General features: G+C 45.3%; 1 protein-coding gene across 2 annotated transcripts in view; it reads left to right on the forward strand.

The window, feature by feature from the left end:
• The window catches only part of dlc1 (DLC1 Rho GTPase activating protein), a 607,654-nt gene that overhangs the window by 551,470 nt on the left and 28,782 nt on the right, over window positions 1-27,402 (forward strand). Inside the window, exons 1-4 of one of the 2 annotated variants that reach the window (XM_038791123.1) lie at window positions 1,572-1,999; window positions 16,408-16,479; window positions 18,190-18,271; window positions 21,323-21,386. In XM_038791123.1, coding sequence (XP_038647051.1) covers window positions 1,987-1,999; window positions 16,408-16,479; window positions 18,190-18,271; window positions 21,323-21,386 — 231 coding nt within the window. In that variant the 5' untranslated portion in view covers window positions 1,572-1,986. Of the gene's footprint in view, window positions 1-1,571; window positions 2,000-16,407; window positions 16,480-18,189; window positions 18,272-21,322; window positions 21,387-27,402 lie in introns of those variants that run through there. The other variant, XM_038791122.1, reaches the window with a different exon arrangement.

Genomic DNA, 27,402 nt, shown 5'->3' on the forward strand with positions numbered 1-27,402 from the left:
CCACCCACGACAACCATCTTCCTTTGTGACAGATGTGACTCCAATCAGCAGAGAGTTTCCCCCCTAATTCCCATTGACTTCAGGTTAGCCAGGGCTCCTTGATGCCATACTAGGTCAAAAGCTGTCTTGATGTCAAGGGCAGTCATGCTCACCTCACCTCTGCCATTCAATTCTTTTGTCCATGGTTGAACAAAGACTGGAGCTGAGTGACCCTGGCGGAACCCAAACCAAGTGTCCATGAACAGGTTATTGCTGAGTAAGTGCCGCTTGATAGCACTGTTGATGACTCATTCCCTCACTTTACTGATAATGGAGGGTAGACTGATAGGATAGTAATTGGCTGGATTGATTTGTCCTGTTTCTTGTGTACAAGGAACACCTGGGCAATTTTCCAAATTGCCGGGTAGATGCCAGTGTTGTGGCTTTACTGGAACAGCTTGGCTAGGGGTGCAGCAAATTCTGGAGCATAAGTCTTCAGTACTATTGCTGGAATATTGTCAGGGCCCATAGCTTTTGCAGTTTCCAGTTTCTTCAGCCTTTTGTTGATATCATGTGGAGTGAATCATATGGCTGAAGACAATACGCCTCCTCCCAATGTCGTGCTCCTTTTTGTATCTCACAGCTAAGGAAATATTTTCAAACTGTTTCCACTGTTGTGATCTAGGAAATAGCTAATTTGTGCACAGCAAGGCCCCAAAAGCAATAACTAGATTAATAGCCAGATAATCTGTTTTTGTTACGTATTTGAGGGATACATATTGCCAAGGAAACTGGGGAGAACAACCCCACTCATCGTTGTATAGTCTACTGGCATCTTACATAGAACATACAGTGCAGAAGGAGGCCATTCAGTCCATCGAGTCTGCACCGACTCACATTAACCCCTCACTTCCACCCTATCCCCGTAACCCAATAACCCCATCTAACCTTTTTGGACACTGAGGGCAATTTAGCATGGCCAATCCCCCTAACCTGCACGTCTTTGGACTGTGGGAGGAAACCGGAGACCCGGAGGAAAGCCACGTGGACACAGGGAGAACGTGTAGACTCCGCACAGACAGCGACCTAGCGGAGAATCGACCCTGGGACCCTGGTGCTGTGAAGCCACAATGCTATCCACTTGTGCTACCGTGCTGCCCACCTTTCCATTTCCATTTATTTTCCATTTATCTGAGCAAACAGACCCGACAGTACCTAAATATGGTATCCCTCCCTCAGTAGAGTCGCAAACGCTAATAATGGAGTCAGTCATCAAGTTAAGCAAGCATCAAAGCAAACCTCTTGAGGGCAATGAGGATGGGCAATACGGTAACACTCTCATCTCATGAAAGAATAATATTAAAAATATATAATTTTGTGCTATTGCCTGAGATTAGAGGTCGAAAAGAGCAGATGACGTGATAAACTATGTGGAATGTGGGTATTTAAGAGAGGATTATAATATTTTGCCGTTGTTTGTGTCATAACATTCATAACAGTCAGTGACTAAACTGAGTGGTACAGTATGTGGTTTGGAAGGTCGTCCAGTGGCTGTGTGTGTGTGTGGGAGGTGGCTGCAGCACAGGGGAGGAGTGGCTATTCCGCTGGGTTTCAGCACTGCTCTCACTGCGGATCAGAGGCAATGTGAGTTCTTCCGATCCTCTGTGCAAAAAGAGCGAGATTTCCACGGAGCTTTATTGAACCAGTGCAGGAACGGGGCTGAACTCCAGCATTCCTCGGGTACACACAAAAGTGACGCCTGGGACTTTGAGAATATGGATTCGCATCAATTCGTGATTACTGGGAACGTTTAACCACTTCGGGAAAGCCGAGAACTTTGTTGAATATTGAACACTGTTCGAGTTTTCCAGGGCACCATTTGCTCCCCCCGCCCCCCCAATTTGGGAGACCAGGGTCTTGTTTTGGATAGATTGTTGAAGAAGCCAACAAGCCAGTGTGCTTGTCCTCCTCGGCTGGAGTTGTACATTGATGTGAAAGCTGGAAACGATGATTTTAACACGTAAGTATGAAAGTGTTTTCCTTTGCCTCCCCTCTCCCCCAAGGAAATGAAGTGGAGATGCCGGCGTTGGACTGGGGTGAGCACAGTAAGAAGTCTTACAACGCCAGGTTAAAGTCCAACAGGTTTGTTTCAAATCACTAGCTTTCGGAGCACTGCTTCCTCAGGCGAATGAGTGAGGAGGGAGCAGTGCTCCGAAAGCTAGTGATTTGAAACAAACATGTTGGACTTTAAACTGGTGTTGTAAGACTTCTTACAATGAAATGAAGATAGTGAGTTGGCAGATTAATTTGCAGTGAGCTAAATCATTAATATTTGGTGTGGAGTGTGTGAATAGCTGAGTGTTTGATCTTTACTGTGCTGTTTACAATATATACGAGTGGGGTTCATTGCGAAGGAGAAAGATAATCAGAAGCAGGCGCCTCAATCTCAATCTGCTGCAGATTTCCAAAATGCTCCGAGCTGCAAGCGTTACATTTTTATACCGAGATATCACTTCAAACGCATTCCTGCTCACAGTATATACTTAGCGCCCAAATGCGATGGAGAAACGAGGCAGACAGGAGTTTTGATATTTAAGGCAAATTGTTTTGAGATTTATGTTTTTTTTCTCTCCCTCTTGTTTGGTTTGCTGATGGGGTTAGTGGGCTTGATGTGTTTGTGTGTGTGTGAGGGGTGTGGGGTGTGGGGGGTGGGGGGTCCTCAGCAAACTCTACCTGCGGCGAAAGATGTGAGATAAGAAGGAGTGGAGCCGCACGTCTCCCTCGCCCCGGCCAGCCCAGCTCTCCCTCCCATTCCCGCGCGTCCCGGGGGCACACAGACTCTCTGCTGTGTGCCCCTGTTTGCCTCCTCTGGGGGTTGCCATTCACTCGGGGGAAAGCGAGTATTTCGCTTCGACTTTTATTGACGTGATTTTTTTAAATTAAAAAGGCGGTTGTAGATGTAGCAGAAAACCTGCAGGAAACCACATTTTTCCGTCCTTGCAAAATGAGGGAAGAGAGGATGTCATTGCTGCATTTTTATTAATTGGAAGAGCGATCGATCTGGTTATATTTGAATGGTGCAATAGTTTCAGGGAGCCTCCAATTGGTTGCTTTGAAGCCGCACAGTGGAGGAGGCATGTGTGCTACTCGGGGTTGGAGTTGCCAATGGGAGCAGGGTGGCATCAGGCGGAGCTAGGACCTAGCGGAAACTGCCTGTTGGCCAGCAGCGCTGAGAGATCAGTGCCCCCCCCCCCCCCCCCCTTTTGATCCCAGGGTGTCCGTCCCCTGCCCCCCGGCACTCCCCCGCCAGCCTCCTGCCGCCAGCTGCCTCAGCACTGACACGAGGAGAAAGAGGCAAAACAAACAAACAGGCCGCTTGCATCATTATCTCGCAAGCTCCAGCCTTCCTGCCCCCCCCCCCCCCCCCATTGACACGGGTACCAATGGGTGCTCAGAATCTGCAGCACTACCTGCAGCCGATCAATCCTTCAGCTCGGCCATTTGGAGCAATATCTGACAGCAAACCCGTGGCCCTTTATCCACCTTTCCGAAGAGTATATGTCTTCATTCAAAGTGCAAACTTGACAGTTCTGCACATACATCCCAATGCCGAATGAAAGATATGTTTCAGCTTAATTGCCCCTTTGGGTTTGGCACAGAAGGATGTTCTGTACCATATTCAGTGCAAACATCTGGTACATTGTAGATTTTATAGAAATTGGTGACTCCCCCATTGGGAGAGCCCCAGGCTCAACTCCTATCAGTTCCTGGTAGTTAGCTGGTCTCAGCTGGAAGGACGGTAGAACCATAACCACTCGCCTTTTGCACCCTGATTGTGCAAGAGGAAATTGTGCCAGGTGGTCTTGGCCGCTGGAAAGTGCAGATGAGCCCAATTTGTGTTCGGCCCAGAGTACATTTGATTCTTTCTCTTCCCTTGTGGTCAAATAGTCGTCCCCATTCCCTTCCTAGGCTGATGTCCATGTACTGGATGCTGACCGATGTTTGCGGAACTGTGCAAGGCAAAGCTTTCGGGAGAGGTGGGAACAAAATTGGCAGAAATAAAGGGCAAAGAAAATTACTAGGAAATTTCAGTTTGGTAATATTTTGTTTATTTGAAAGAGATGCTCTTGTAATATTAGTGTTGGCACAGCACGGTGGCGCAGTGGTTAGCGCTGCTGCCTCACGGCACCAAGGTCCAAGGTTCAATCCCGGCTCTGGGTCACTGTCCGTGTGGAGTTTGCACATTCTCCCGTGTTTGCGTGGGTTTCGCCCCCACAACCCAAAGATGTGAAGGGTAGGTGGATTGGCCATGTTAATGTCTCCTTAATTGGAAAAAATGAATTGGGTACTCTAAATTTAAAAATAAATTGTAATAGTAGTGCAATGTTTTGAAATTTTGATGCGGTTGTCTCTTTTCAGATGTTTAGGGAAGATCTTTTTGCCATCAGAAATTACACTGACAATCAGAAACAAGCAGGCAGTGCATTATGCTTGGATTTCTTTTATTTTTTTATTTTTATTTTTAAATAAATCTACAGTACCCAAATTACTTTTTCCAATTAAAGGGCAAATTAACGTGGCCAATTCACCTAGCCTGTACATCTTTGGGTTGTGGGGGAGAATGTGCAAACTCCACATGGACCGTGACCCAGAACTGGGATCAAACCTGGGACCTCGGCACCGTGAGGCCGCAGTGCTAACCACTGTGCCATCGTGCCGCCCTATTAAGCCTGGATTTCTATGTGCAAACACAGAATGCTGCCGTCACCCCACTCCAATGCAATGGAAATAGGCAAGTATGAAACACACGCCTAACACTGCAATTAGTGCAAAATTGGCTATTAAAGTGGGATTACCATCTCTGTAAAAATGTCAGTCAAGTACTTTCTCATTTCTTGTAATTAGATGGCAAATCTGTATACTTATGCTTAAAATTGCGGCAGAGTTCAGCATCACATCAGGTCCATGTGAAGTCACTGTGATAAAATCAGTCAACTCTTCAAAGCTTTCATGATCCCCCCACAAGCGGTGCCAGTATCATTGTGTTAAGTTTCTCACTGCGCAAGTTCATTTCTGTAATTTTTCACAGGTTCATTATAGAAATGATCAGCCAATCAGATGACTCTATCCCTACCTGAATCAGCAATCAAAGAGCACTTACATATGGATGCTTTGACACATAGCAGCATTTGACAAATAAATCTCCACCATTGACAATAACAATAGCAAGTTGTAATTAACTATGTGGGAAAAAGGTCAGTTGTTAGAGAAGTGTGTGTATAAAACATTTTCACAGCTCACTAATCTGATTGCTAATAGGTAGCAGGTTTGATTTTGTTAGATCGCAGTAATGATTTTTAAAAACTACTAATTGTAAATTGGTTAAGAATAATGTATCAGTAATGTAAGTATTAATGGTAAATGTCATCTGTAGTAGCACCTGCATTGTCCACATCACAATTAGAGTCAATGTTGCAGGAAATTGCACAGAACAAACCATGAGACTTCATCTCATTGCATAACTGGTTTTGGAATTTTCAATTCTATCTTTTTTGTCAAAGTTGATGTATAATGTTTTGTTATTTATTGGCTACTTGGCTCAATCACTGTGCTTCAGATATTTCTGTAATATTGTGTAAGATTTGGGAACTTTTGACTGTTTTCCAATCTCTATCATCTGCTGATGGTCCTTGCTACTATGGCATATAACAAATATTCCACTATATTGGCTATGTCAATATGATATAAAATAAGTAATTATGCTTTTGTACTGTAAATTCTCCATTTAAATGGACAGAATAGTGGTGACATCAGCTAATGGGGCAGCCCTTTTTAAAAATAAATTTAGAGTACTCAATTATTATTTTCCAATTAAGGGCCAATTTAGCATGGCCAATCCACCTATCTGCACATAGAACATAGAACAGTACAGCACAGAACAGGCCCTTCGGTCCTCAATGTTGTGCCGAGCCATGATCACCCTACTCAAACTCACGTATCCACCCTATACCCGTAACCCAACAACCTTACTTTTATTAGGACACTACGGGCAATTTACCATGGCCAATCCACCTAACCCGCACATCTTTGGACTGTGGGAGGAAACCGGAGCACCCGGAGGAAACCCACGCACACAGGGGGAGGACGTGCAGACTCCACACAGACAGTGACCCAGCCGGGAATCGAACCTGGGACCCTGGAGCTGTGAAGCATTGATGCTAACCACCATGCTACCCTGCTGCCCCAAACATCTTTTTGGGTTGTGGGGGTGAGACCCTCGCCGGCACGGGGAGAATGTGCAAACTTCACATGGGCAGAGATCTGGGACCGGGATCGAACCTGGGTCCTTAGTGCCGTGAGGCAGCAGTGCTAACCACTGGGCCACATGATGGGGTAGTCCTAAAATAGTTGGTGAACATGCCTTCAGTCAGAGTGGATAAATGCATTGGCTCTCAGTACTGTAACAATTAACATTGAGCAGGCAAACAGATCAGTTCAAAGCTGGTGTGTATAAATCTGTCACCACCATAAAAAGTTCCATTGGCCTGTATGTATTCAGTGGGCACACCTGCAGGCATTAGTATTCCATAGTGCAGATAATTAGCAATAGATATCTCCATTATTTCTCTCCAGTTTGTTTTCAGTGTCTTATTTCAGTATGTAACAGATGGCTGTGGCCTCCTGTAGTCTCCTAGAAGAATTTTGAGACAGATTAAAAGTCCTACACATGCGCAAGATAGCTCAGTAGATGCGGTTTGATGTCAGGCCTGATCACTTGTGTTTGTTCAGGATACATCTGCTGGGCTCTGCTTGCAATAGAGGGCTTTTTTTTCTACAGGATGGTCCAGCATTGTAAACAGGACTCCCATGCTTTATTTTGCTTCTTAGCAACAGGAAAAGAACACAGGAAAGAAGGTACAGCAAAGATCCTGAGTGGCTCCAGCAATATTAAACTCACCATACAACATGCCAGACTCATCATGTCTATAAATAACATGGAACAAAATAAGTACTATAACAGTCGATTCACTCATTGTTTTTCTTGTATGTAAATACAGGTAATTAGTTTCACTTTAGACTCAGATGGTACCAGGAACCCACCTTATATTGTTTTACGTAGATTGCACCACACCTAATTTAGTCTTCCAGACTAAATATAGCAGGAGTGCGCACACACGCCAGCTCACTAACTCATGTTGTGCTGCCGATAACATTACCGATGACAGTTGTCATATTTGAGAAATGACATTATCCTGAAGGCTAGACAGTTATATTGCTACATTATCAAAAATTGCTAGTGATCACTAACAATAACATTCTTTAGAATATAGCAGCAAGTTACAATGATTTTCTGCACCTGGACAAAAATATAAAGCATAACATTGTATAGTATTAAGCTAAACTACACATAAATGCTCTTTTTTAAAATAAATTTAAAGTACCCAATTAATATTTTCCAATTATGGGGCAATTTAGCATGGCCAATCCACCTAACTTTCATATCTTTGGGTTGTGGGGGTGAAACCTACGCAAACACGGGGAGAATGTGTAAACTCCACACAGACAGTGACCCAGAGCCAGGATTGAACCTGGGACCTCGGCGTCATGAGGCAGCAGTACTAACCATTGCGCTACCGTGCTGCTCATAAATACTCTTCTGATCCTAATTATTTTCTACGTTGTTTGCCTGTCATCTTAAATTGCTTAAAATGGCTTTATTTTGATATTTAAACAATGTACCTCAGTTTACTTTGTGTTCAGTGTTATTTGCCTCTTGACTCTTATTGTTTTAAAATGTTTAGTTATTCAAAATAACTATATTTAAATCAGTAATTGAAAGAAGAGATTGAAGTGAGTGATAATTTTCAGTCACAGTTAATGGATTCTTCAGTTGTTACAATTCAAAACAATAATTTATCCTAAACTTGTTCTGTATCCCAACTGTTGTATACACTTTGTCGTGGCGAAGATCAAAATTAGGATGTATTTGTTATGTTTGCCTACCAGTTAATCTTTTCACACGCAATAGTGTAAGAGATACAGTTTCTGAAAGGATTCATTAGCATTAGCACAGTTTTTCCAAATGCCTGATGCTCTGTTGTTGTAGAGTTGACGGGATGGTGTTAAATCTCGGAAATGTCCCATAGACACAGTAGTTTAACTTGAGGATGTTGCGGTTTAAACAATTGCAGACATTCTTGGCAAACCACATCCCAGCCTGAAACGTCTGTTAATTTGGAATGACCTGATGCCTTTTGTCTGGCACTGTACAATGAGTTGTTGGAACTACCTATTGTTAAGTGCAGTATTTATGGTAAAACAATTATGATTACATGAATTAAGGTCAGCTTTGCACATTGATGTATTACACACTGCCAATAAATATCTAGATAGTCATTGTCTGCACGGAGACTACTTGTGATTAATATCTATTCAGGAAAAAGTATATATCTATTCAAATTACAATAAAGAAATCATACATTAATTCATTGTCCAGTGAATCTGCAAGAGGACATTGTCACATGATCGACAATTTAAAAAGTTATATTCTTGAATACAGAAATGGCCAGCCTTGGGTTAAAGGTGCCCAAAGGAATCAGAATGTTTCCAGTGTGCTTCCTAATTTCAGAAACTAAAATAGAACAGCAGGTGACAAGGTCAGAATAGATTTAACATAGGCTGGTACAGGCTTTGAGTCACAGAACTCATGCATGTCTGCTCAAAATGAATGTTTCCCCTGAATTCTTCTGTTTATGTCAGCCTTAAAGCTTCTGGTCTTTAAAGAATGTTGTTCCCTGACAAAACCATTGCCAATATTGAAGCACAGTGAAAATTAAAGTAATACAATTAGGCTGACTTTCAACTGCTAGCAACATATGAAAATAACATAGAGGTTTAAATTTCAGGAATGCTTCTATTGCCCATAATAATGATCTTATAGTCAAGATGTGCCTGCACTTGCTTAACATATGGGTTAATGGATAAAACTGGATTGTCAAAAAAAAATATATAATTGTGTACAAATGGTGTACATGGTCTTATAAGTGGATTTTACTGTACTAAATTAAAGTACTTTCACACCAAATATAGTTAGAAGGGCCAGTATCTTTCCCTTTTGAACCAGGATCCCACTGGATATTTATAGTTGAGGTAGCTGTCGTAGATTTAAGAGGTATAGCTTGTGTTCAATTAATTTATTTTTTGGATATCAATTTGTGTATCATGAATGTTCAGAAACTTGGACTTGCTGAGGATTTGCTCTACTGTACATCCTTATCTTTGTGTCCGTCATTGAAACATATACTTATGGTTATTATAAAAACTTGCGACATACCACAACACATCCGAAATAGTGTTTATGCTTTGTGTTACTAAATGGTGGATATATTGCTGATTGTTGTCTTCTTTGAGGTTTTTTGGTTTACAATGTGCTTTTTGGTCAGCTATAACTGAAAGACAGAGGCCCATTGTCGAATGTAAAAGTCTCCAAAAAAAACATTCAGTAATTCACACAGGTAGAGTTTCTGTTAAGCAGATTGATTGCACACTGTTCTCCATCATAAGAACAAACTTCCCAACCCCACTTTACATGGTTTCAGGAAACATAGAACATACAGAGCAGAAGGAGGCCACTCAGCCCATTGAGTCTGCACCGACCCACTTAAGCCCTCACTTCCACCCTATCCCCGGGACCCAATAACCCCACCTAACCTTTTTTTTGGACACTAAGGGCAATTTAGCATGGCCAATCCATCTAACCTGCACGTTTTTCGATTGTGGGAGGAAACTGGAGCACCCGGAGGAAACCCACGCAGACACAGGGAGAACGTGCAGACACTGCACAGACAGTGACCTAGCGGGGAATCGAACCTGGGACCCTGGCGCTGTGAAAGCACAGTGCTAGCCACTTGTGCTACCATGTTGCCCCCGAAAGTTAAGATGTAGATTGGTTGAGTCAAAAGCTCAACCTCCAAGTGTACAAGTGGCACTACTGAAGTTTAACAAATTAAAATCTTGCAGCCTCTCAGCACAGAGTTCTATTTACAGAGTTAAGTGGAGCAGAGTAAGAAGGGTCAAACTTCCCATGATGGATTTATATTTCCAGGTCCAATCACTGAGGCAGATTGCTTGTTCAAGTTATTGACAGTGTTCTGCAGGATATGACACGTTTAGCATTGGTTCTGCACTTCCACAATGTCATTTAGGAACACACTTAACCTCAGATATTACATGGGGAGGAAAGGCACAAATTGGCCATTAGACAAATGCAGATTTGAGATCTTGTTCAGCAAGCAGAAGATTCTAGGAGCGACTGATGACTGGCATAACTGTGCTGACTACAACCACAACAACTATCTCTGTAATATAGGAAATGGTCCAGGGTGCTTCACAGAGCTGCAATCAAAAGTTGGGACTTTAAGTTAAATATGGAGAGATTAAGAAGGATGTCCTAAAGCTTGGCCAATATAATGGATTTTAAGGAATGCCTTCATGAAAATAAGTGGAGAGCGAGATGGAGAGGTTTGAGGCAGAAAGCCTATGTCAACGGACTTTTTAAAAGTGTTGATTTTCTTCCACAACAGCAAATCTACTGAGGCAATTAAAGAAGGGTTTACAAATATGTTAACATTTGACAAACAACATTTCACTTTGTGCTGATGTAGTCCAATGATACTTGTGAAATAATTCACAGCAATCCAGTTCATGAAATAAACCCAAGGTGGCCTGGCCCACGATCGGGGCCCACCGATCTGCGGGCGGGCCTGTGCCGTGAGGGCACTCGTTCACTCTGCGCCAGCCTCTGTAAAGCTATGCCATGGCCAGCGCGGAGAAGAAACCCACTGCGCATGCGCAGGGATCACGGCAGCGGTTCTGCGCATGCGCCAGAACATGCTGGCGCTCCTGCGTATACGCCAACTCACGTCGGCTGGCGCCGGTTGGCACAGCGCCAAATACTCCAGTGCCGGCCTAGCCCCCAGAAGTGCGGAGGATTCCGCAACTTCTGGACTGCCTGACGCCGGAGTGGTTCATGCCACTCTGACGCCGGTACAGCCCACCCGCCGGTTGGGGGAGAATCCCGGCCCTGATTCCTCATGTGAATTTTTAACCCTGGCTGGAATTCTCCGGTTGTTGCTATTCAGTTCTACTGCCGGAACGCACCCCCGCCAGCGATTTCGCAGCAGCGTGGAGTGGTAACATTGGGAAATTCCATTGACAAGCAGCGGGATGATAGAATCCTGCCACCAGATGATGCCTTGCGGCTGAGAAACACACGGCTGGGGAACTGGAGAATCCCGTCCCTTATCTTTCCACTATTCTTAGCTATAACCTTGCTAACTGTGCTCCGAATGACTCTTTTTCAGTTCCAGATGACAAAGACAGTGAACATTCTTTCTTTCTGCCTGCCACTGTCTTAGACTAGCAAATTGAATTTTAACAGTAATTATTTATTCTTTGCAGTATTTTTCCCTTGACAATATTGGGCTGGATTTTCCCACCAGCCCGAAGCGTGTTTTTCAGTGGCGGAAGCAGCTTGCCAGTGGGATCTACTGGTCCCGCCGTTATCACCGGGAAATCCCATTGACAGCACCCCTCGTCACCGTGAAACTCGTGCTCTGCTGTGCGACCGCCGCTTCCTGCCGGCGTGAACAGCCGATAAATCGCGCCCATTGAACTCTTCTGGAAATTTAGGAGTGCTTTTATGGTCTGGGGCGAAATTCCCCGACCCCCAGCAGGGTCGGAGAATCGCCTGGGGGCGCCTAAAATCCCGCCCCCGCCGTGGCAGAGATTCTCTGCCACCCGGGAAGTGGCGGGGGCAGGAATCTCGCCACTCCGATCGGAGAGGCCCCTGCGGCGATTCTCCGGCCCGGATGGGCCGAAGTCCCGCCACTGGGAGGCCTCTCCCGGCGCCGAGGTTTAAACCACCTCTGGAACGGCGGGCTCAGCGGCGCGAGCAGGCCCCCGGGGTCCTGGGGGGGCGGGGGGGCGATCGAACCCCGGGGGGTGCCCCCACGGTGGCCTGGCCCGCGATCGGGGCCCCCCCCCTCAGAGTCCGGCCCGTGCCCTGGCTGCACTAGTTTCTTCCGCGTCCGCCACGGCCTCCGCCATGGCGGAAACGGAAGAGAACGCCACATCGCGCATGCTGCCGCTGACGTCACTGCCGGCGGATGTGCGGACCGGCGAAAGCCTTTCGGCCAGCCCCGCTGCCGCGGGCGCAGGTTTTTTGCGCCGGTCTTCTGGTGGCAATCGCTCCGGCGCGGGGCTGGCCCCCAAAGGTGGGGAGAATTCCCCACCTTTGGGGAGGCGCGACCCCTGAGTGGTTGGCGCAACTCCCCTACTCCGGGACCCTCCGTCACGCCGGGTAGGGGAGAATCCAGCCCCTGTTTTCAGAGTATTTTAAAGCGGGGTGAGGGAATGCAAAATAAAGCGGGTGGCCATCCACAAACTTCCCACCCACCCCCGACCTGTCCCCCATATTAGATGGGGGCTAGGTAAGGCGTCAGGCATTCTGTATGCCCATAGACCTACTGTAGCCCCTAAGTGGAGAATTAACTACCACTTAAGGGCCTTATTCCATCTCTGCTGTAATATTTCGACCTGTGGGGTAAGGTGGAAGAAAAGCACTCAGCCCGGCAGCTATTGCAGTGCAGGCTCCTGTCAGAAAGGAAGGGGACATTACCATGTATGGGGGTGCCCTGTAATCATCAGATTCACCCCACCCCAAGATCATACCCCGATTTGTGCCTCGAAAACACCCACCCTCCAACCCTCCCTTGCTGCTAATGCCCAGAGAAGTTAGGTTTGCGCGGGATGCATTAGAAGTCTCAACGTAAGCACATTCCCGGTACCAATGTGGGAAGTTTAAACTTCCGATTGCTGGTTTTGCCATGCCAGGATTGCTCTGCGATTGGCTAGAGCTATGCAGATTTGGGTTGTTTGCTCTGTACTTACCCTGACTTTTACACGATTTACTGAGAGATTTTCGGAGCAGATAAAAAACCAGCAAAATTCTAAGCAAATCACTCCAGAACGCACAAAAATGCTCAACCCTCCACTATCCCTCCACCCACCCCTCCCATTCCAACCCCTCGTATTTTGTCCTAATGACCATTCAAAAAATGTAATTTGGTCAGTGAAAGGTAGTGGACTTTTCAACTTGGCAAATCACAGCCGAACTCAGATCTGTTCCCACCAGATATCCCCAAACACAATTCTGTACACCAATAGAACTTGGTACACTCGTAATGTGTGCTGAGTTAGCTGATTTCAACTGCAGTCACAATTGGCTTGCATGCCCCTGGGTTTAAGAGGAAAAAATGGCTTCTGATCCATCTTCTCATCTGTCCAGTTAGTGACTCTTTCAATTGGCCTCAATACCCTTGGGCTTAGGAGGGGTGAATTGAGCCAGGATTCCAGTTCCTGATCACCATCCAGTAGGCCCTGTCAGAAAGTGGACAATGTTGCATTTCAGTTGAGAACATGTGCCCATGTCTGCTTTCTGACTCTGGTTCTGGTTCAGTTTTGTTTCCCCTGCCCCCATGGTCAAAAAAACCTGCTGGCTCTCACAAACTGAATCGAGACTTGTACTAGAGTTTCTAGTGCTCATAAAACAAGTATCCCAGCATGAAAAACCATCTTCAGGTGTTGAGAGGCAATACCTCATGTGGGAGAAAATAAAATTTAGAATCAAGTATCAGCACGAAAAACCACATTACTGGAGCTTAAACTCCAGCAAAATAGCATTTGACAATTTGGCAAACTTTCCAGAGCAACTGTCATGCAACTGAATGCCGGAAAACTTCCCAATTGGGTATAGTATCCATTTAAGCATAGCAGTGAATGGCTCTTCAGATTTGGCAGTATCAATAAGGCAGAAAATGAATGCCAAAAATGTTGCAGTTGGCCAACTGATTGACAAGTCGCATTATCTTCAGAGCAAAGCTTTGAAGAATGCAGGGGCTGTGAAGCAGGAGATATGGTTGAAGTAGGTGGCAAAATGCTCCACTTGCTTGTGTCTAATGAAGCTGTGTGTTCTGCTCCAACAGGAGGACTAAATGTGGTCAAGCCTGGTTGAATGCCAGGAATTCATAGTTGCTTGCCACCTGTAATCTTGATTTGACAATGTGTGAAAGAGTAAGCTATGATCATTTGGCAGCACACTGCAAATCTGCTTGAGGTAATCCAATGCAGGCTCATTCCTTACACTCAGTTTATTCTGTGAAGCCACTATATTTACCACTGAACTATTAACTGCTGGAAATTTTACTTCAGAGTGTTGAATTGATGCTGTTGGTGGCCTGTAATTGTTGTTTAATTAGCTTAGGTCAAAGCAGAATGAAGCTGAAGTATCACATTGTACTGAAATAGTCAAATGGAGAGAGAGTACCCACACTGTAATGCATAATTGCAAAATTTTATTATAAAATGAACTCCAATGTTCTTGTTTCTTTTTGTACTGTAAGGATTGTACGTAAAAAGAAATGAGATGAGGATATTAGAGGAATGAGGGAATAAAATTGAATGCATGAAGCTATATTATTTCAAAAGAATGTTCAAATAATGTGTCATCATCACATTATTACTCAATGCAGGAACACTGACTGTATCAAAATGTGAATGTAATTCCATTGATGACGTACTTGAGATCAAAGATATATTATAATAGATGTCTAATGCAGAGATTCAACAGTGTCTCAGTGTCCTGGTTGTCGGTGGCCTGTAACACCAAGGGTATTATGCTTACTAGACATTCCATTTGAGGAGACTAGCACTGCCAAGGGATTGTGTGATTTAATGATTTAAGTCCTTGTATGCAGACTGTCAATGCTGGTTACAGCCTCAAGAAGGAAGTTTCCCTGATCTGTGAAAGGACCATTAGGGCTTCGCTATAATAATGTATTAAAAGATTACAAATCCCCAATCATGATATTGTGTTTGTACGCACTAGCAGTACAGTATTAGAGATCAGCACAGGATTATAGCCCTGTGAACACTGAAAACAGTCAGATTCACTTTTTTCTTCGAACATTTTCATGCTTGATGTGGTCCTTCCTTTATTTCAGGCACCTAGACATGCCAGCTTCATCTCAAGGCCAACTTCACCATCCCATAAATCAAGAGATAAATTTTTTAAAAATCACGAGATTTGGTTTTGCTGTCAAATGGCGCAGTGCCTCCCACCGGTGAGAAACATGTTGCTGGGAGGCTGGAGAATCCTGCCCATTATCTCTTCTGAATGACAGCACCACTAAATTGGCAACACTCTTTCGTTACTCCATTAAATTGTCTGTTTACATTATGCATTCAAATTTGAAATTAGGTTTCATCCACAACCTTTTGCCCAAGAAACTGCAATGTTACCAACAGAGCTAAGTTGACAATTAATGCATATGAGAATATGGGGGTGGCACGATGGCACAGTGGTTAGCACTGTTGCTTCACAGTGCCAAGGACCCGTGTTCGTTTCCCAGCCTGTGCCTGCGTGGTTTTCCTCTGGGTGCTCCGGTTTCCTCCCACACGTCCTAAAAGACGTGCTTGTTAGGTGATTTGGACATTCTGGATTCCCTCTCTGTTTACCCGAACAGGCGCCCGAGTGTGGCGACTAGGGGATTTTCACAGTAACTTCATTGGAGTGTTAACGTAAGCCTACTTGTGACACTAGTGAAGATTCTTATTATTATTTAGTACAAATAAATGTCCAAGTGTTGATCAGCTACTACAGCCTGATAGCCAATACTCTAAATTGAGTATCTCTATAAACTAGATTTATGTTTTTCTGCTGCTAAAGAGAGGAGACTATCAATCCATTAGTGTGGGTTATATTCAAGCGCAGCTTCAAGAAGTGGAAGGGCTGTACAAACTCTAATTTTAATGTCGGACAAGTACCAATTTCTTGGGAAGGAATGTGGAGTGATGATTACTATCAGATCAGCCATGATCTTATTTAATGACGGAGCAGGCTTGAGGGGCTGAGTGGCCTACTCCTGCTCCTAAGTTGTATGTTCAACATAAAATGGCTCTTGTATGGTCATGCCTCGAGTTTAAAATTCTCATCCCTGCTTAAAAAATTCTTCCATTACCTCAATTCACCCGTTGTAACCTTCTCTAGCTGAGATCTCTGTGCTGCTCCAATTCTGGCTCTTTATTTATGCCTCATTTTCATTGTTCCAGCATTGGGCTGCCTGGGTCTTACGCTCTGCTATTCCCTAAATCTCACTGGCGTTCCATCTCTGGTCCCTAAAGACTGACCTCTTTGGCCAAATTCTTGGTCATGTGACCTCATATTGTCTTAGGTGCACCATGTCAATTTTTCCCCTGATACTGCTCCTGTGAAGCATTTAGGATATTTTACTATATTAAAGGCACCATATCAATTCAAGCGTCATTGTTAACTAACTATGGAATGTTTTTTTTTTCTTTTCCTTTTAGAGATTGAGGCCAAGGAGGCTTGTGATTGGCTGCGGGCAGCAGGGTTCCCCCAATACGCCCAGCTGTATGAAGGTGAGGCAACACGTCCCATAGTTATTATAGAAACTGATGCGCACCATCAGAAGAACGTTGACATGAAAAAAATATTTTTGTGTCTTGTGGTAACTATTAAGTTTATGCCTTGAAGACAGGTGAAGTTTCTCACTTTGCACCAACCACAGTTCTTCTATTTCAGTTCACTGAAAACCACAACACATAGATCGCCATTACTTTACTGCCTGTGGAAAATTTCTGAAGTTTACTTTTGAATATCTTTTTTAGCAGGCTCGTCCATCAAACGTTTGCATTTTTAAGTTGTGGTATTCCAGATGTTTAAAGCTTCACAAAACGATCAAAGTAAAATTGTTAAGGGTAGATTTTTAAATGTGGTTTAAATTGAGAATTTGGAAAAAAAGTGGCTGAGACCAATCAGGCTCATTTATGATGATCACCACAGCTGAAAGCCTCCTAACTCTCACAATCTCGAATCACGTAAAACGAATGTGTCAGAGAAACCATAGCCTGGCGAGGTATCAATGCTTCAGGTGAGGGGAAAATTGACAAACACATTTTTCACAAAACATTTTTCTTGGGAATTAAGAGATTTGTTGACTGCTAGTGTGAATGAATAGGTTGAAGAGAAATAGTTTGACAGAAAACATATTGGGCATGATTCTCTGCTCTCACCCGTGGTGGGACCCATTGAGAGCGAGAACAGAAAATTTGGCGATCCAGTCAATACTCCATTCACTCTTAGCGTACCGGAAAATCCCAGCCACCAACAAGGATGCGAGATTCTTGTCCATTTAAATAAGTTGATAATGTGTGCTTATGTGACTGGCTGGGGAAATGAGAAAACACGCAATATTCAACAGAAACCTTTAATTCTTATGGTACTGTACCTATGAAAAGCACAGAATTGACTCATTCTGAAAGATAATTCGGTTATTATGAAAAACATATTTTAAATTAGGTTTGCTGTGTACGAAAATTCTTCTTGGCAGAAAAGCCTAATTTCCGTTTTACTTGCATGATTTGCTTCTTGTGTTTGCCATTGTCGTTCAGTCTTTCTAATGCCCTAACTGAATCTAAAAGAACTATACTGGATGGAAAGTGATCCCATAATAAGTGTAGATTTATCTGGTGCAATTATGAAAACAAAAAGCAAGTAAACACCACCGGGAATAGTTTTCACTTAATGATAACTTTTCCCCCTCACCACAGTGAGGTAAATCTATGTAGCATTTATCAGTGGTGTAAAGGTAGTATAGAGGTATCTCCTTTAAGGTACTGCCCAAATTCTTAAGTTCAAATTGTGCCATGATTGGCTGTGAAACTAAATTGAAGAAGTCTTAGTAATTGTGGATTGACATTTCAATTGAATGACTGTGAAGTGGGAGGGTCAGAAAGACTGAGGATTTTAAATTTCTTTGCTTGCACCTGAATCTAATGACTTTAAGACTACTTACTATAATTGTACTTGTTTGTCTCTACTTCTTATGCTTTCCATGAATTCCTCAGATTTAAAGTGCAATCTTTTATCTTGCTTTCACACAAAGTTTGTTCTCACAAGAAAGCAATGTTCTGCTCGTGTTTTACTAGAATTTATACTACTTATTTTGGCAGGGTTAATTTTTCCCTGTTTATAGACCAAGAAACAACTGGCTTTATTATAGAAAGCTAGCTCTGATCAGTACGACTTTTGTTTTTAACATGAATCCATCTGTCTTGATTATACAACAGATTCGCTGTTCCCCATTGACATTTCATCAGTGAAGAGGGACCATGACTTTCTGGATCGAGATGCAATTGAATCTCTTTGCAGGTAGGCAATGATTGCTTGACATCATCCCCTACTTTGTCCAGTATGTGGCACAACTATTTATTGTAGGCTTCTGCTTTCCTAATGTGCAGTCAGATTATTTAGCTGTGGTGGATGAAGAGTTTCAAAATCTCTGTGAGCATCTTTTGATCTTCAGAAATGTTAAACTATATAACTGCATTTACCAAAGCTGTGGGATAGAACAATCAGTATATTCAAATGTCTATATTCTGGGAAAATTGGTAGGGCGAGCGGTTTTTATGATAAAATAAGTGCTGCAAATGCTCAGCAAGTCTGGCAACACCCATGGAGGGAGTAACAGAGGCTAGAATTCTCCAATCATTGCAATTCATTTTCCTGACAGCAGTACACCCCCACCAGCGGGTTTCCCAGTGGCATGGGGTGGTTACAATAGGAAATCCCATTGACAAGCAGCGGGAAGATAGAATCCCACCGCCAGTGAATGGCGCGCCACTGAGAAATACACGGCTGGGGAGTCAGAATCCAGCCCGGAGTTAATGCTTTGAGATGAATGTGACTCTTTTTCAGGGAGGCTTTGTGAAATAATAACGATAATTACTGTGTCTTTGGGAGCACGGTGGCGCAGTGGGTTAGCCCTGTTGTCTCACGGCGCCGAGGTCCCAGGTTCGATCCTGGCTCTGGGTCACTGTCCGTGTGGAGTTTGCACATTCTTCCCGTGTCTGCGTGGGTTTCACCCCCACAACCCAAAGATGTGCAGGGTAGGTGGATTGGTCACGTTAAATTGCCCCTTAATTGGAAAAAATGAATTGGGTACACTAAATTTATTTTTAAAAAAATAAAAAAAATTACTGTGTCTTCATGCTGGATTAGTGTGTCCTAGAAGTGTATACCTGAGTCTATTAACACTCAGACGTAGATTCTACAAGTCCTGCCCAATCAATTCAACAATATATTGTTTAAGATTCGTAATTGTAACAATGTTTCTTTTAAGTATTCATTTCATGTCATCAGTGAGGTAAAACTAATTTAATGGTTGGGGTTTAATAGGAGAGAAGGTCAGTTTGAAGAAGCATTTTGAATTTTTGAATGCAAGTTATATGCCCCTCCCCCACCATCTGTTACCACTGCCCACCTAGTTTGGCTCCTACCTGATATGTGGAATCTAACATTAAATCTCCACCCCCCACACCCCTTGCTGTATACTCAGCCATTTTAAACTATTGATGTCTCTTGATCTGTAGCCAGGACTAAAAAGATTGTTGATCTCTGGTGATTGTATGGAACCAGCCACTAACTGACAGAGCTGATAGCTGATGTTAGTAGAATGGCTGTCTGATGAGAACACGAATTTCAGGGAAACGCAAATCTATTGGTCTTCAAATTCAATCCTTGAATTTCAGGGACAGAAAATCGTAAATCTCTGGAGTTGTAGGGAGAGATTAATTTCAATGTACAAAATCGGAGATTTATAAGCAAGATGGAGGAGTAATTTACATTAAAACTCCCAGTGCGCACACACACACACCTTCTTTATTAACAGTCTGACATTATTTTCACAATATCAGATTGTAGTGATAACATTTGTCTTGCTGTCAAAATATGTGAGAAATTAACTGGAACACTTTAGAATTAATGATTCTGTCAAAAGATTGGTCAAATAGATTCCAATGATAAAGCACTTGGATACTTTGTAACAATTTAGATACTTTGTAACATTTTACAAGAGAAGGTGATACATTGGATAAGGGTATACATTTTTGCATGTGTTGCTCACCTGGCTTTTAGAGGAATGTACCCCATCTGCGCCATACCTTTTTATTTTGTTTACCTTTTTGCCTCCATTGCTGTAGACACTTGGCTTATCTGTCGCAGCTGACAGGAGGTTTGTGCGAACGTAAATGCACAACAAAATGTTCAAACTATCAAAGGCATTCTTATCAGGCAGGCTGTTCATTTTTTGTTTCCCACATCAAAGTAACTGGGGCTCCAAAGGAGCACGATTGCGCAAGGCGAGGAGACAGTAGACACTAGTCAGGAAGAAGGAGCTGATTGTTGTTCTTATTATGTAAGAAAGGATCTTAGCCCTTGCTTAAAGATTCCCATTGCTGATGAACTTTCAATATTCTGCTCCTCATCTGAAATAAGCGCTAGACTTAGAGTAAATATACCCTAATGCAGCCAAAAGTCACACCTGAAAACAGAAGGGGTCTAGTCAGGGACACTTGAAAGTGAGATAATCCTCAACAGACCATCTGGAAACAGTTAATATGTAATTCCTTCATTCTGGCATGAGAAGACTTTGAGATGTGGTACAATGGAAAGAAAGGCATGAGCAAGGACAGTATAAAGAGGTGGATTGATATAACTTTTAATCTGCTGACTTGTACAATGGAAATGATTATTGAGCAACCTGAACAAAGAGCCAAGATTCCGGGTGCAGGATATCAACAAGGTTGAAAAGCATAAAAAGACAAGAAAAGGTATATCGGGAGAGAGAGTTTGTGTGTTGGGTGGGGGGGAGGAATGAGTGAGAATAGAAAACGGTGCCCAGTCTCAATTTCAATAGATGCAGAAAGAAGAAACATGTATATTTTGTTTTATAATTTATAAAGATTAGAATTTTGATATTTTATGGACGAGCTGTATTGGAAATATCATCACTGCACTCATGAAATAAGTCAATTGAATTCTGTTGTACTTTAATAATGCATTGATTCGGGGTGAAATTGAGTTTTTTTTCACAGCTTTCAAAACAAAGTGAGTATACATGCCACAAAGTTGCTAGGGGAACATGTAAAATATGTGCTGTAATCAGGGTTCTACATTTGTCCTTTTGTTCCGCATTTTCACTACAGCACAATGATTATCTGTTGCGTATAATGGATACTAATTGAACCCATTCACATACACATTTTTATGTAGATGAGTTCCAAAAGGCACTGTATAGAGCATATTCATCATGAGGGAAACGGCTGTGAGGGGTGGGGGGAGGGTGTTTGGGAAGCGGTTGGGGAAAGGTTGTGTCATTTGGTGCAGCTGGTCAATATTATTCTATTTTTTATTTCCTTTTAGACGATTGAACACCCTCAATAAGTGTGCAGTGATGAAACTAGAAATCAGCCCACAGAGAAAAAGAGTAAGTTTAACCTTTCAGAAGAATTGTTAATCACACGCTAGATCTTCCAAGTTTGTTTAGATTTTCATTAGTCGGAGCAGTCAACATTTAATGGTGATAGGGTTCCTGTTTATCGAGAAATTATTCAAGGTTCCAGTAGTGGCAGTGACGTATTCTATTAATAGTTTGGTGGCCTGATGTGTTCACTAATTTTCGATTGTGGCTGTATTGTTTGAGTGTGGTATTGTTCAGGCACTTCCCCACAGGGCAGAAAATCAAAGGTCACGTCCTTGTGGGCAAATATCAAGCACCTCTTCGCAACATTGGTATGGGACAGAGTTGCTAGTACAGGTTGAGTATCCTTTATTTGAAATTCGAAAAGCTCTGAAATTTCCACTTTTTTTCGAGCGCCAAAATCATGCTGATAGTAAAAATTATATGGTCGAGATCTGCTAGCTATGCGATGTTTCACAACTCCGAATCCTCAGCGTCGGCTGTTCCTAGCACTGTGTCCCGTTCCTGTGACCAAACACACGTGCGTGTGTGTATCCTTCCAATTGACGGCACAAGTTTATTGCACCAAAGAGTTGAACCCGGTACCTGATTCCCTGTCAGGCGGGAAGCTGTGTCAGACACAGCATTAACCTAGGACTCCAAGCAGTGTCTGAGAGTCTTTGCAGCTTGGTATTCCAAAATTCAAAAACTTCTGGAGTCCGAGACACTCTTGGCCCCAACCATTTTGAATAATGGACGCTCAACCTGCAGTGGCTAGCCACTCACCTGGGACATGGACCGAATAGCCTAAAGAAAGTGATAAATATAATTAATAAAAACAAAACCCTAAAATCTGAGAAAGTGTGAGTACAGCAGAGCCTCGATAAGTGTATTACTAATTCAAGAGCAGAGTTCCAGTGGAAAGTGTTGGGGACAGAGAGATTACTATCAAAATATTTCTAATCTACATTTATTTTTGGGAAAATGTTATTAGGGATTAGCTTGTGTTTTGGGGAAATACTACATTTCATTTGTAATACTTGTCAGTTAGGCTGTGGACCACCATTGTATCTCCAAACTCTCAGCTCCCGTTTTGCAAGCCAAAGAGGCAATTCCAGGTTTTACAAGAGAGCTCTGTTGGGGGAAGACGTGCGCGGGGCAGCTCCTGCTAAAGGACTAAACTTTCAGGGGTTTTTTTTGTTTGTCTCGTCCTGGGGGTATTTTTATTCTTGTTTTTTTAAATATATATAAAACTCATATATAAAACTTCATCATTGCTTGGAGCTCCGACCAGAGCGCCTTCTTTATGCTGGTCACTGTGTCCTGCTCACGCTCTGCTGCTTGGTCCGCCATCGTTTTCCCGTTCAGGCTCGCCTGAACCTCCGTCTCGTCTTGTGGGACCGCCTGCCTGCGCGTCCGCCGGTCATGCGCTTTACCCTCGCTGCTGCTTGTGTCTCGCTGTCCCTTCGCTTTGGTGTTTTTCTTTCCTCCAGCCATCTGTCTGTCTCTCTTTCTTTCCCCACTGATGTTCCTGCCCCTGAGGTTGCATCTCACTTCCCCCGCTCTAGCAGCGCTCACCCGGAGGTACGAGCAGGAAGAAAAAAGCCTCAAGGGTCCAGACTGACAGTAAGCTGAGGCCCGTGGGAGAAATAAGTGTGCACGAGGAGCTGGAGAATTTTTTTAAAAACGTGCGGGAGGAACCGAAGCCAGAGGCTCAGAAGCGACTGTGGAGAGTCGCGTCCCGGAACAGAACTAGCGGCTAAGAGTGCAAGCCTGCGGGCCTACCCGACCAAGCAACCCCCCCCCCCCCCCCCGCACAGCAGAGCATGGGCGGCAGAAGAGAAGCGGCAGCCCGGACTGCGAAGCCAGAGACATAAGCGCCCGGGAGCGGAGCCAGTGGGACCAAACCCCAGGAGAGAGAGAAACACCCCCAACGGGACCGGCGACGACCACGTGGCGAGCGGCGAGACAAAGAGGGACTCCCGTCTGCACCAGGAAACTCCTCTCCCAAACCATCCTGACCCAGTGAGAAGGAAGGGGAAAAAAAGAGAAGAAGGAAACATAGAAGTAATTAAATAAATAAATAAAGAAACAAGGAAAGGGAGGAAGGGAATCAACCACAACGCCCCTCCCCAACAAAAAAAAAGGAAACCCGAAGCCCAAGACAGACTCAGCGAGAGCAGAGGAGCGGGGGAAGTGAGAGCAACCTCAGGGGAAGGAACATCAGTGGGGAAAGAAAGAGAGACAGACAGATGGCTGGAGGAAAGAAAAACATCAAGGTAAAGGGACAGCGAGACGCAAGCAGCAGCAGCAGCGAGGGTAAAGCGCATGACCGGCAGACGCGCAGGCAGGCGGTCCCACAAGTCGAGACGGAGGTTCAGGGGAAACGATGGTGGACCAGGCAGAAGAGCGTGAGGAGGACGCAGTGACCAGCATAAAGAAGGCGCTCTGGTCGGAGCTCCAAGCAATGATGAAGGAGACGACCCAGAAATGCAGCAGACCATCGAAGGCCTGGAAAGGGAAGTGAAGGAGCAGAAAAAAGCGATTCTGGAGTTGGAGAGTGCCACCTCAGCCCAGAGTGACAGGGTGATAATCCAAGAAGCCGAGGCCAAAAGGTTAGTAACGGCCCAAGGAGGCCTTAGAGGAAAAGTGGAGGACCAGGAAAATAGGTCCAGACGGCAGAACTTTAAAATAGTGGGTCTGCCAGAGGGGATAGAGGGCGGAGACCCAACAGGCTACATCACCCAAATGATGGGCAAGCTAGTGGGAAAGGAGGTATTCCCAAACTCACCGGAAATAGACAGGGCGCACAGGTCGCTCCGACCCAAGCCCAAAGCCGGGGACCAGCCCAGAGCGATTATTGCGAAGCTGCACCGGTTCCAAGACCAGGAGAGAATCCTAAAAGGGGCCCGGCAAACGTAACAGAGCACGTGGGAAGGGAAGACCATAAGGCCGCATCAGGACATTGGGGCGGACCTGGCCAAAACAAAGTGCTGAATTCAACAAGGCGCAATCAGCACTGCACAAAGGTAAGGTAAAAGTAGGGGCGAATACTGGGAGAAGGGCCACCGTACTAGCCAGGAGGGCCACCGTGGGAGGGCAGGAAAGAAGGAGGGCTGCGGCGGCCCTCTCGGGGGAGGGGGAGCGCCTGGCACAAGAAGAGGAGGGGGGCAGAAGTTGGGGGGGAGAACATGGGGGGGGGTGACAAAGGTACAGGGGCTGGGGGGGAAGGAGTCTGGGGGAGAACGCAGAACAAAAGAGCAGCAAAGAGAAGGGTGAGATAGTGAAGCAGTACAGACATAGGCCTCGGCGGGTATAGAACAAGGGGAGTAACCAGGAGGGCGCCGCAAACAGCCACTCGAGAGGGCATCAGGGCGGAGGGAGACCCCGGAGTGCAGGGGCGCACCCATGGGCGTACACATGGCCGCATTGGGTGCCCCCTGGGCAAAGGGGTACCCCTGAGTGCTGGGGCCCAACCCCATGGTGAGAGCGGTGACCTGGGCCATTTTGGACGACCCCCGAGCAAAAGGAAACCCCGGAGTGCAGGGGCACGTCCACTAGGTAAGTACGGGTGATCCCACAGGACTGGGGGGTCTGAAACCCCCCCACCAGGATTGTTGCCTGGAATGTAAGGGGAATGTAACGACCCAGTGAAAAGATCCAGAGAGTTCGCCGCCTAAGAAGCCTAAAAGCAGACATAATCTACCTACAAGACACGCACCTGAGGGAGAAGGACCGACTGTTGGTAAGGAAGGGCTTGGTGGGACAGACGTACCATTCATGCTACGGGGGGTAGCAATATTAATTAGCAAAAGGACGAGGTTTACGGGAACCCAGGGGGACGTCATGGTCAGCGGTGTCCTGGAAGGGGCACCTGTCGTCCTGGTAAATGTGTACGCTCCCACTGGGAGGACTGAGAATTAATCAAGAAGACCATGGCGGAAATCCCCAACCTTGACAGACACCGACTGATTATGGGGGGGCGACTTTAACTGCGTGCTGGACCCACTGACCGGCTGATCAAACCCCAGAATGGGGAAAAGGTCTGGCCTGGCTAGGGAGCTTGGGGCCTTCATGGAACAGATGGGGGCGGTGAACCCTTGGAGGATCCTGCACCCGGGAGAAAAGGAGTTCTCGTTCTTTTCACAGATGCACAAGGTATACCCCCGTATCAACTTCTTTGCAGTGGGGAAATCGGTGCTTCGAGGGATCATGGGAACGGATTGCTCTGCGATCGTTATCTCTGACCGTGGTCCACACTATATGGATGTGAGGTTGGAGACAGGCCGGGCCCAGCGCTCCACATGGAGGCTGGACACGGACCTCCTGGCCGACAAGGCTTTCTGCCAAAAAATATCACAGGCCATAGGCGATTACATTAGTAACAACCAAAACGGGGAGGTCTCACCCTCCATATTTTGGGAGACACTGAATGCCATGATCAGAGGAGAGATCATAGTCTACAATGCAAGTAGAGATAGGGAAGAGAGGGTGGCCAGGCAACAGCTAGTGGACTCCATTCTGGAAGTCGATGGAAAGTACTCCGAGGCCCCGACCATAGAGCTGCTGGTGGAGAGGAAAAAGCTGCAAATGGACCTTAACCTGCTATCCACTAGGAAAGCAGTGCACCAACTCCGCCAGACACAGGGGACCTTCTACGAACACAGAGACAAGGCTGGCCGCCTATTGGCTCACCAGCTGAGAAAGCAGGCAGCCACAAGGGAAATAGCGCAGGTTAAGGATAGCAAAGGCAGACTGGTAACAGAGCCAAAGGAGGTCAATCGGGCATTCGAGATCTTCTACCGTGGACTGTACACATCCGAGACACCCGACGGGGATGTGGGAATGAAACAGTTCCTAGACAGACTGGAACTACCAGTGGTGCGGGAAGACAGATGGGGGGAGCTGGAAGCACCAATAGACCTGGGAAAAATCATGGAGAGCATCAGCGGACTTCTACAAAAAATTACCACCAGTCCTGGCCCCACACCTAAGGGACATGTTCGCGGACTCACTGGCAAGGGGCACCCTGCCCCCCACGCTAGCGCAGGCCACAATCTCACTGATACCCAAAAAAGCTAAAGACCTGACGGAATGTGGATCATACAGACCCATTTCACTGCTGAAAGTGGATGCGTAAATACTCCCAAAGGTCCTGGCCAAAAGGCTGGAGGACTGCGTACCAGAGGTGGTCGCAGAGGACCAAACGGGCTTTGTCAAGGGTAGGCAGCTCACAGCGAACATCAGGCGGCTGCTGAATGTGATAATGACCCCCCCCCCCTCCCCACCGGGGAGAGAACACCAGAGGTGATCGTCTCCCTGGACGTAGAAAAGGCCTTTAACAGAGTCGAATGGAGCTACCTCCTCGAGGTACTGGAACGGTTTGGGCTAGGAACGGGATTCACTGCCCGGGTGAGGCTCCTGTACAATACTCCCAAACCGAATGTCCGAACTAACACCACCAGCTCTGAATACTTCTAGCTACAGAGAGCGACAAGACAGGGCTGCCCCCTATCCCCACTCTTGCTCGTGCTAGCGATCGAACCCCTGGCGATAGCCCTTCAGGATGCAAAAAGCTGGAAGGGAATCCGGAGAGGAGACAGAGAGCACAGAGTCTCACTCTATGCAGATGACCTACTCCTCTATGTCTCGAAGCCACAGGAGGGACTGAAGGCAATACTGCAAATACTGAAAGAGTTAGGAACCTTCTCGGGCTACAAACTTAACCTGGGCAAAAGCGAGACATTCCCAGTAAACCCAAAAGGGGGAGGGACAGAGCTGAAGGGGCTCCCGTTCAAAATGGTCCAGAACAGGTTCCGCTACGTGGGGATCCAGATAGCCAGAGACTCGACACAGATCCACAAGTGGAACCTGACCAGCCTGGTGGAGGAAGTAAGAAAAGACCTTCAACAGTGGGGCTCACTCCCACTCTCCCTGGCGCGAAGAGTGCAGACGATCAAAATTAATGTACTGCCAAGGTTCCTCTTCCTGTTTAGATTCATCCCAATCTTCTTCCCAAGGACTTTTTCCAAAACATAGACAG

The sequence above is a fragment of the Scyliorhinus canicula genome, chromosome 3 (genome assembly GCF_902713615.1).
Source record: "Scyliorhinus canicula chromosome 3, sScyCan1.1, whole genome shotgun sequence".
Taxonomy (NCBI): Eukaryota; Metazoa; Chordata; class Chondrichthyes; order Carcharhiniformes; family Scyliorhinidae; genus Scyliorhinus; species Scyliorhinus canicula.